At 38.3% G+C, this 11,807-nt stretch overlaps 1 protein-coding gene across 1 annotated transcript; it reads right to left on the bottom strand.

The window, feature by feature from the left end:
* Positions 1 to 5,865: 5,865 nt before the first annotated feature.
* uts2a (urotensin 2, alpha) lies at positions 5,866 to 9,398 on the bottom strand. The gene is made up of 4 exons (XM_017706413.2): positions 9,232 to 9,398; positions 7,186 to 7,290; positions 6,984 to 7,027; positions 5,866 to 6,097 (listed from the first exon to the last, which is right to left on the bottom strand). Exons 1-4 carry the CDS (start codon positions 9,335 to 9,337, stop codon positions 5,984 to 5,986), a joined length of 369 nt encoding a protein of 122 aa, XP_017561902.1. The 5' UTR covers positions 9,338 to 9,398; the 3' UTR covers positions 5,866 to 5,983.
* Between the last annotated feature and the right edge of the window lie 2,409 nt (positions 9,399 to 11,807).

Genomic DNA, 11,807 nt, shown 5'->3' with positions numbered 1-11,807 from the left:
GAAGAAAAAAACCTGTGTTTTCATGATTAAGGTGTTTATTAATCTACTCTACAGAACTGAATAGACAACTATAGCTCCAACACAACTGGAAACTGTTAAACTTTATATCAGTGCAGGCCAGTCAACACAACTGTGCCACCTTCTGGACACTGGCCACATTGCAGTGTTGTTTTGACTGGGTATGGAATAAAACTTTGAGTCAGCAGTGTATCTACAGTACAGCTGTTTTAATTTCTTTATTATGGGCCCTGGTGAAAAGAATGACCCCCAACACACCCCTACTTATGAACATTACATTGAATGAACAAAAAAGACAGTGTAATATGATGTAATATTACTTGCTATTGTTATGTCTCCAACAAGTCAATGCTCTCATTATATTAGACCAACTATTTCAGATTTTTACATCATAATTAATGACTAAGTCTTGTTTCAGGTTGTGAAGGATCTGTTTACAGCATGCAATGGTCATTATGGAAGAGATGCATTATGAGTCAGGGAGATAAACGGTCATTGGGTCTGTCTGGGTAGTGTCGATGGTAGCTGACTGATAACGCTAAGGAATTCGATCTTTCTGTGAGACACTGGTGTGCAGTTGTGTCAGTATAAATGTCAGGGGGCCAATAAAGATCACCGCACACCCCCAACGTGTGCCCTTGTATGATTGACTCCACTTCCCCTTATGATTACACTGCTTGCTGCAATTGAACGTAATGTCTCCTCATGAATAAGAGCAGCTAAAGTAGCATGTTTACAGGTCATACAGTATAAAAGACACATGAGCAAGGCTATTTGAGATTAGCCATTAGCCTGGCTCACTTTGAGGCATGCGTGATGATGTAGACAAGCAGTTTGCGTGATGCTAATTTTAAATTCCACGTTGATCTAGTGCTAGTTAAGGTGGTCATCAGCATGGTCATACTGATTGACCATCACACCAGCATCCAAAACACAACATACGCTGGTTTTGGTGGTGACCAGCTATGCTGCTCTGTGCTTGTTTTGCTAGCAGGGACTAGCCACAGGATAATATGTTAGCCCCAAGTTAGCACTTAAGCCACAAGCTAGTTACAATAATGTCATACAGTAACATACAATGCAACAGAATAAGCTGGGATACAATGCAAAACAATGCGATACATTGTACTGCTCTAACTTGTAAGTCATAAGCCTCCATTTCTTGTTAGCTAGCTTCGTAGCTTCACACCAAAACTAAAGAAGCAAATGTTAGACACCAAACATGGGTTGACCACTTTTGCCATATGAGGGAAACTGTGCAAATAAGACTTTTCACTGATCTCTCCCTTTAACATGTCTCCGGTCCCATCTGAGCTGTTAGATCATTTCTAGGAATGCCCATGTCCTTAGTGATGTCCATTTTACAGCATTCTTATGAATGTGGATGATGTGCTGAGTGTGCATTTTTGTTTTACGCTGCAGATGCACTTTAGATTAATAGACAATGCTGGACCTGGGGACTTTGATGGTGTGAGTCACACTCAGGGTTTATGGGCCAGGTAAGTGCCCTCTGGACCTTTATAGTACTGCAGTGGACATAGGGATTGGTCAGGGCTACTCAAGCAGGGTGTCTTAACATCACATTCCATATAAAGCTGCTGTGTGTGAGGACATCTCCAACTCAGTGTGACCACAGCACACTGGTACGAACACCTGGAAACATCTGCACGTCTCTGAAAGCTTTAAGGTAAGAGTTAAGATGATAAGCTTCTACATTATATCATATGTGTGTTTTGCTGTGTTATGTCATTGAGACTGAATAAGCTTGTATTCATATTAGGACTTCTCATATACTAGAAAAGTTAGCCATGCAGAAATCTGATATATGGCCATATCTGCATATGTCTAATTGCATAGGTTATGATGGTAACTTTACAGGAGAAGGACAAAACTTCCTACCTTGTAATAGAATTTAATGTAACAACATATTTCTGGGTCACTGTACTTTTCAACTCATGCAAAAAAGTGATAAATGGAGATATGTTCAGACAGACATGGTGGCTTTGATCTGATCATCAGAGGCTTGTTTGTGTTAATTAACTTGCAGCTGTTATGTAACTTGCATACTGACAATAAAACAGAAGAGACTTACTGTATCAAATGCTAAGAAAGTCTGAAATTCATGTAAATATTTCAGAGATTCTATCTTTTGCTCAAATTGTTAGGCTGATAGTATAATTAGCAATTAGAAAATTAGAATATAATGTATAGAAGCATATAGAACTAGTGGTCTCGGAGTTTTGTACCCCACTGTAGGATACTCAATTGGCCAGCTTTAAGTATCACTGCATTATCGCTAATAGTGCCATGCACTAGCATTCTGACATCAATATTCAAATCAATGTGTCTAACAATATTAAACCAGATAAATTAATGAAATGATTTGAATATACTAATCGTGTGCAAATTCACAGTCTATATAAGTGTAAATAATCAGTAGGACGTTGGTAAATAAATAAAGATGTTTCTTAAATGATTGCATGAAATTTATATAAATAATGCTCTATATTTCAATTACATCTTGAGGCAGATAACATTAGCAAAAGTTACTATACATTGATAATTACAGTATATTATTTATCTTTGAATAACTTCTCAAAATAGGGATTACTGAGTTAAAGCTATCTGCGCTGTAATAGTTGTTATTGTGCATAAAATAGCAAGAAAATATTTTCTTTTCTTTTGAATGTTAGTCTTAATAATGTTTATGATTTTTAATGTTTTTTTATTATTAATTTGAAAGTATAGTCACTTATTTCAGATAGGACTCAGATTTTCAGATTTCAGATTTTATCACAGTGCAATCTGACTAGATTATTTTACTACAATTCATTTGATTATCTTTAAAAATACACGGAAGGCAACTGGAGAAGTGACTGTATTCCAACAGAAGCACAGTCAGTTACAGCAGGTTGTAACATCAGTTGAGTCACCACCTTCAGATTGATCTGTGGAAGCTTCTCAGTGCATTATCACGCTTCTCAAATGCCTAAATGATTATTTAAAACGTTTTCAGAGTAAAAGTCGTTTTTCAGCTGTGGTTTAGATGATGTGCTTAATTACTCATTCATCGCAAGCAAATGTTACAGAGGAAAGTTTCTTTCATCTTCAGAAGAAAAGTCGTGTTTTCTTTTCATTATGACTGTGCACAGCGTCTTGGTTGCAGGACTGCAGATGGGGAGGCTGTTCTTTTCTCTCATTCTGGTGCTGGTGCTTGCGTCAGTGTGGTGTGATGACAGTCAGCCTGTACACACTGAGGCAGACACGCTAAGAGAGGTAAATTCAAAAGGATTTGATATGATAAGACCTGATATACTACTGCAAAAGTTTGGGCACCCCTGGACAAATTGCACGCAGTGTTGATTTTCTAACTGCACACATCCCACCTTTGGTCTACAAATGACGTCCGTATGTTTTTATGTACCAAAAACATCACAATTCATTTTTATATGACCATAGGGCCTCTATTATTGAACATGCTGATTAGTTACTGTGACTTTAGGACTGATTTATGTAAATGAGCTCACTTCTGAGTGGCTGCACTGTATTGTGACTTCTTTAAAAAGCAGTGCAAGCTGAAACACTCCTTATAACTTAACGGTTGAGGCGAGGAGGCGGGATGCAAATGCAAGTTGCTTTTATTGTTAATTTAGAGTTAATAGAGCCCAGAGTCACAGAGGTTTGAGGAACAGACAAGTCCCTGACAAAAACAAAATCAAACTACAAAATGTAAGGAGACAAGGTAACATCAACAGAGTAACATCCACAAGCACATTCACAATGAAAGAACGAGACTGAACAACCACAGGGGTATAAATACATAGAGGGGAAACGAGAAACACCTGGGACTAATGAGGGGCGGAGCACAGACAGGAGGAATAACAAGATAAAAAGTGGGCTGGACCAGGGAGGAGACACAGAACAACGACAAAAGCACATGTCACAACAAAAAAGGCGCATGGCTACCATAGAAGGAAATAAGGACATACTCAGAGGAACAAAAGGAGAATATGTGACATATAACTTCAGGTTGAATGGGCGGAGCTAAATTGCTGTAGGCTGAATAAGCAGATATGTCAGCTAAATGAGTAATTAAGTCTTACCATTAAAAAGCACTCCATGTTTCACCCACATTATTCAACTGTTTTTGAAAAGTATATTGTGGACTAATCCATCAGATGTGGGTAACTGCAGAGGTGCTATATTTTACCTGCATCTCTGTAGAGCATATCAAATGTTAGCCCTTACATTTTAATACCCCTGCACTTTAAATTTCAACAGTTGTTAGTAAATCCCTCATTAATCTGAGCCTAGGTGGGACACTTCTGTCTTCTTAAGCAGCAGGACAGTGTCTTACTCCCAGTGTCTACTCTGTTTGTGTGCAGCTGCTGGAGTTGTTCAGGTCAATGGCCCATAAAGACAGACAGCCTGCAAAGGATACAGGACTGGACAGCTCTTCAGATGAGATGTGGCCAGACACTGAGTCTGTAGAGAAGAGAGACCTGCCTCGACTTGGAGTGTCCGTCTACAGGCCGTTAGCATCCAGAGTCCAGAGCAGGTGCGTGTTCTTACAGTTACTAAGATGACTGTGCCTCAACATGATGACGACGTGTATATTCATCAATAGAAGGTGCTTAAGCACAAGACTTTTAGTCTATTTCCTTAATATCCGTCTTTAGAATAGATGTTAAAGTTGCATTATTTGTTGGAAAGGTATTACATGATATGACTCCACAAGTCTTTGTGTTTTGCACATTTTAAATGACTTTTTTATCTTTTATTTGTCCTTTCTAATGTCCCTGTTTTCTTTGACCTTTCATTCTTAATCTACTGAAAATTAGCCAAGATTTGTTTTTAGTTGTGCTTTCTGAATTCTCTTGCTTTCTCCTCCTGCCATGTAGTAAGAGCATGGACGCGTCCAGGAACCGCTTTTATTATCCAGCGGAGAGGATGGCCAGGCTCCATGGGTGAGGAATGACAGATGCCTAGGGAGTGACTGTCACCCACCTGCCTTTCATCAGCAAAGAGTCTTATTTGAATGCAGATTAAACTGCATAAAAATGTTTATATAGTTCTTCTTGCATGACTCCAGCATGTTACCAGAGGTGGGTAGAGCAATCCGTTTTTAAATTATCACTCATGTAATAGTAGAAGCAGCCTGTAGATACTGGACCTGAGTACTGAGTTCCATTCGGAACTGCAGTGGACCTTTCTGTCATCTGAAGTTTGTTGGGGTAAAGCAGACGAGGTGCTGAACAGAATACAATTAAATTAAAGCCAAAATTAAGAACTAAAGTACTGAACTTTCACTTAAGTACATAGAACTGAGTAAATATAAGGAGTCACTACCCAACTGTGCAAGTTACATCAATTGATTTTCAGTATTTTAGCCACATATTTATATTTATGCATTTGGTCGATGCAAATTTGAATCATGTAACAGATGTAGCTGACTATAGCATTAGGAGTCTTGCCCAAGGTTTCTTATTAGTATAGCTTGGTTTGTATGCCTCAGTTGGGACTTGAACCCATTGTCTAGTCTTCTGTGTGAAGGGCAACAGTATTACCTACTACCATATACTGACCATTTTCATGCTGTTCTTTGAATTGTTTGAGAGCGAATGAACTACATGAGCACACAATAAAGCTTTCCTTAATGTAATAGTTTATTTGTGGTCAACATATACACATTGCAGCATCATCTATAGAGAGTAACCAATAAAACAAAGCAATCCAATATTATCAAGCAACACTTACAGTTTAGAACAAAATTGTCAGTGTGCAAAAATATAAACCTCCCCACAACAAACTCAAGTAGTTTACGTCATTAATTTATCATTTAAACAACAGATATGTGACAGAGTGTATGTAGTGTGTGAAAGTGTGTATGTACATATGTGTAGATATGCTGACACTGAAAACAAGCCCTGTCTCTTAGTCCAGTGAGATATTTCATGTGCCATTGTTAAACACAATACTTCCAGAAGCAGTCAGCTCCATTGGCCCGCTTTCTGTAAGGTCGTTTAATGCCGAGCAGATGGCCAAGAGAGCTTACATGGCCTGGATTCTCCAGCAGAACCTGGGGAAGATGAATTTATTGACATATTTACCATTTTTAAATAATACAAATAAAGTATTATCTGCCAAATATTTTTACCACTCATTATAAGTCCACCTTGCTGTTGTACAGTTAGATTCTATAGCCTATATAGCTGCAGATACAGATGCATCCTCTAGGCTTTCATCAGTTCTTAGTTTCTGACCAGCTTCCCCCTGGGCTGAATATTTTTGGGTGGTGGTACTATTATGACCCTAACCTGACTTACCATGTCAGTGTCATGGCTGTGCTGAGAATGGTCCACCATTCAATAATATCTGGTTAACATTGTTCTTGTAGTCCAGAACTGTCCAGTAATGAATGAGATAGAACATATTTGACAAAAAAGGTACTACAATAAGAACTTTTGGTATAAAGGACCTTCACATAATATAAATGTTCTATACCAATTTAAGGGTTCTTCCTAGAATTGTGACATTATGCGGAGATTCTTTAAAAGTTAAAAAAGTTCTTTATATTTACACATCTCATTTACAAAAAGATCTATGAAGAACCACTACTGGAAGTTTTAGGGAACCAAAAGTGCTTTTCTGTTGCATTGTGCAAAGAACTTTGACAACCTTATTTTTAAAGGTCCATATCCTGAACTTTTCTTGTATTTTATTGCTTTGCCTAATGTTCAGGTATGAGATTTGTGTGGTTTTACTTACAAAAGCAATGGAAGAATCTCTAATGTGCCTCCAGTCTGGGCCAAAACACTCCATATTACTTCAATGTAAATGGGTGGGGCTAATCTGTTATTGACTACATAGATGGGTATATGTAAATGCATTAGTTTGTATAAAAATACAACACAACACAAAACGGGCTGTTTTTGAGTTTCTATGTCAAATGTTTTTCATATCACCTCTTTTGGTGCTTCTTTAGTCAGCAGCCCTGTCACCCTGAGACCTTTAAAAAGAACATTGAATAGCCATAGTTAATGTCAGAAGCAGACTGTGAAACCAAAAAATTGGCAAAAAGCTTAAATAAACCATATATTATAGGCTATCATGCTGGTCTGAGTATGTTATTAAGATAACAAGAACATGCACAGTCAGCAGTCTCACCCTCTCTGGAGAACAACGGGGAGTAACCCAAAGCGGCTGCCCTCTGGAGGAGGCTGCTCACATCCGACACGGAGAGTTCCTCTGCTCCACCTTCCTCCACTGAGTCTGAGACATCAAGGCACAATGCTATCACTGCTATAGTGTGCTATACACCATTAATGTCTGTTCCAGAATAATGCAACATAAGAATCAGCCTCCAAAAGCTGTATTACACAGGTCCTTATAACTTATATTGTAGGATGGCTGTAATGTAGCACTGTATTTAAGATGCCCCAAAATGCTTCAAAGTTCATGCAGATGCTATGATTTCTCTGCAGAAACAAGAATTTCTTCAAAATGGTGCATGAACTGAAACACATAGCAAGCCTTCGTCTTCTCCTCTAATGATTTCTGCAGACCTCTTTTCATTTTATCTCCAAGCAAAACCCTTTAAAGCGATGGGACACATATTAACTCTTGTTTCAAATGTAGTTGTTGAGCTGAGACATATTTTGTGTGTGTCACTTGATTCTTTAGTTTTGCACTGGAGCTATGAGGCTAATGTAGCTAACAAGTGGCTTAAAACAAGTAGCTAACGCCCACCAGATAAGTCCTGTGAAAACTGAAAGGCTAAATCATCACATACTCGACCGGGACCATGCTGGGTTGTTAAGTAATCTTAGGTAGATTTTCTTATGTGGCTTCTAACATAGTGTGACATGTTGTCGGTGAAACGGACAAAAGTATGAACAAATTCAGGTTTCAAGATGGCTACAACTGCTTTTAGATATACATACTTTATTCCGTTTTGTAGATAGTAGTACATTAGAGGAAAATGGTGTAAATTAGTTTTTTGTCCAAACAAACGCACGATAAGATCTGCACATATTCTATGCTAAGTCACCTACACAGGTTCCTTGTACAAAATTCTGCTTGTTTTTTTCAAAATCCTCCACAGCCTCGCCCCTGCTTCATACTGAGCCCCTTCATTTCTAAAGCAACTCTCAGATCCTCCTACTCTTAAAAATAAATGGTCATAAATGGTTAGGTTGGACATATGGTCCTAGGACAAACTATTAATTAGCTTAGAGCAGTGGTCACCAACCCTCCTCCTGGAGATCTACTTCCTGCAGAGTTCTCCAACCTGCTTGTAACATGCAACCTCCCCTAACCTAACACTAATGCATCTGACCAGTCAATCAAGGACTTCTGAAGAAGTTAGTAGAGCAGGTGTGGCAGGTCATGGTTGGAACAAGATTGTACGGGAAGGTAGATTGTAAGGATTATTTGATTCATACATTTTAACGAGAACATACGAGAACACCCACACAAACGTTCTTCACTCTCATATATCTCATTTACAAAAATGATTTGTTGAAAGAGAACCATCTATTTAAAAAAACATCCAATGAAAGACTATTTAGGGAGCCACTATTTTCAAGGACGTAGATAAGAGCAAGTGCAGTGACAGAGAGTAAAGCTGGGGTGCACAACTCTGGTCCTGGAGGGTTGGTGTCCAGCCCAGTTTGGAGGTTTCCCTACTACACACTACCTAAACCTGGCAATTAAAACATAAGTGCAATCAGGTGTGTTTGAGCAGGTAAAACACCAAACTGTGGTGGACAACAGCCATCCTGGACCAGAGTTGTGCACCCATGGAGTAGAGCAATGGCACAGAACATGGTCCCGGACACCTACCACCCTGCAGAGTTTAGCTCCAACCCTAGTCTGACACTCCTGAGCCAGGTGATCAAGACCTTTGGGGTCTTCTGACTATATGAGCCAGATGTGCTGGATCTGAACTCTCCAGGGCGGTAGATCTTTAGGACCAGGGTTGAGCACCCCTGCTTAGAAGTAGGACTTTTAGTTCCTTAAAGAACCTAATTATTTCAGTAAATGAGACATGTGAGGGTGAAGAACCTCTTTAAAGTTTAAAGAACCTCCACTTTTCCAAAGACTGTACTCTAAAAACTTATTTTTAAGAGTGTCTCTCATAATACACTTTATATAAACAGAATATTATTATTTGATTATGAAGAGTATTGCAATTGGAAAGCTTGCACTCACCTGGTCCAGAGTAAGGCATGTCCGCTGAGGCTGAAACAGGGTGTGCCAGCAGTGGGCCAATAGAGAGGAGGAGAAGAGCCCAAGAGAGGAGCATGTTACAGGTCATTTCAGCTGCGGTGCTACCTTACCAAACCTGCACTGGTCCACTGAGAGGAGCAAAGGCTGTGGAAGTGTGGCAAACGAGACAGACCCTGAGGTTATATACACCCTACTTTTAAAAGCCTCAGGCTGAATGAATCACAGGTTAAGTGCATCACCAGAGTTTTATGAAGCCTTTTGCATTTTGAAGCAGTTGAACGGCGTATATGCGTGAAGGAACAGGACAATAAAATGAGGATGGGCGTTTTATGTATTAGGCTTGCTGCTGTGGCTGCCAAATTTGATTGACTTTCTTTTTACTAGATGCATAAATTGAGGGGCACAGGTGTCCAAATGTCCCTTTATCAACCCTCATGAAAATATGGTGAATGCTTCTCTTAGTCAAACAATGACCCTCTTGTATGAGGTGACTATTAGAGTAGCTGTTTATAGAGAACTATAGTATTTAATTACTGTATTTACTATTGTACTTAATTGTACTATTGTATTTACTATTGTATTTAATCTTTACCATGTTTTATATCTCATTTGGATATTTTCTACAGGTAAATAGATTTCATTTGTGTTTGCATTGGTACCAAAAATATTATTAACTAATAAAAATATTGTCCAGACCATTTGACATTTGCTTTGCACTTTAATATTAATCTAAATTCCAAGAATAGTCATTTGCCACCGATCAAACCAGTTACTATGTAGTAAATTTTCCTCGATGTCTACAATAAATTTATTTATATCTACATTTATTTATATCTACTAATAAAAATATTGTCCAGACCATTTGACATTTGCTTTGCACTTTAATATTAATCTAAATTCCAAGAATAGTCATTTGCCACCGATCAAACCAGTTACTATGTAGTAAATTTTCCTCGATGTCTACAATAAATTTATTTATATCTACAGATGCAATAATAGGAGCTACAACTAAGATGAGGCCACTGAATAATAAGCAGATAGGTATGCAGGTGGCCATAACCCTGTTTAGTGAATTTATGACGTGATACCGTCTTTGTTCCCAGGCTCATTCGCTGCCCCTCATTTGTCTATCAGAGACCAGCGAAGGCGGAGTAATGCAAATGCAGCATTTCCACTGAAGGTACACACTAAGCACTCAAAAAGTTTGAATATAACATTACATTTCACCCTGGCACATTAACTTTCCACTCTTCTCCATGTTTTAGGCCTGTCTGGTATCTGAACATATTTGATGCACATCATTTGCACGTAATGCACATTAATAACAACAACAGTTATTGTATCTACATGCTTAAAAAAGATGGCTCTTCAATGATTCTTTGGTAAAGAAAACGGTTCTGTATAGAACCATGAACACCCAAACACCGCTTTGCATGATTAAAGGGTTCTTTGCATTGTGAAAGAGTTCTTCAGATTGATGGAGAATGTGCTGTAGATGGTTCTATATAGAACCGTTTTGAAAAGGGTTCTATATAGCACCAAAAATAGTCCTTCTATTGTTACAGGCTTGACATCATAACAATAGAGGAATCCTTTATGGTGCTATACAGAACCCTTTTCCAAAAGGTTCTATACAGAACCATCTACAGTAGGGGTGGGCGACTTTGCAATTGTGATAAATATTGTCCCTTCTGCTTTTCTGAGTGGATATCGTCAGTACTTAAAGAACACTGACTGCATGTTTTATTACAAAGTGAGCTTAAACAGACTTCTTTAACTAAATTTAGCAGAGAGGTTAATAAACATCATTGTAGTTGTAACTTGTATTATTTTAGTATTTGTATATGTGGCATAACAGGTTCTATTTTGTTGTCTCATGTTGCATATCTTTTTTTACGAAAATGTCGTAGTATCCTGATATAATATTTTTACCATATCGCCCCACCCCTATCCTAGAGCATATTTTGGAGAACCCTTTTAAAATGGAAAGAATTCTTTAATAAAGCAAAGGGTTCTTTGAGTGTTCATGGTATAGACCCATTTTCTTTACTAAGATGCTGTGGAAATTCATTTGGATGAACTCCATTATCCATGTAGCTTAAAGAATGATTGCCATGACACCAGTAGATGGCAGAAAACATTTCAACCACCACATCTGAGGGCAAGAAACATGTAACTTTTGGAAGATTTAACTTTTATGAAATGTGCTTGTGTGTGGGCCAGTAGATGTTTTCCTAGAGGTAGGAAAACATTGAGCCTCATTCAGAAACTGGTCTTAAGAAGAAATTAATGAAGATTCTCACATTCACTTGTTTGGGATTTGTTCTTAGGCAAGAACATCTACACACACTACAGGCATACTTGTTCTTAGGACCTTTCTCAAGAATACATTTAAGAAAAAACTTGGGAAGATATTGGTGAATGAGGCCCATTGTTTTGATGTGGCGACTGAGTGTTAAATGTTTCTGACACTATATGTTTCCTACCTATAACTCTAGTTTAACCCATCAAACCAAAGACCAGGCCTAAAGCTTTTTTTCAGTCAGGCGTATTTAAAG

This window comes from Pygocentrus nattereri, chromosome 9, assembly GCF_015220715.1.
Source record: "Pygocentrus nattereri isolate fPygNat1 chromosome 9, fPygNat1.pri, whole genome shotgun sequence".
NCBI classification, from domain to species: Eukaryota; Metazoa; Chordata; class Actinopteri; order Characiformes; family Serrasalmidae; genus Pygocentrus; species Pygocentrus nattereri.
The sequence above is the reverse complement of the archived record's forward strand: the minus strand, read 5'-3'. Positions and strand labels throughout refer to the sequence as shown.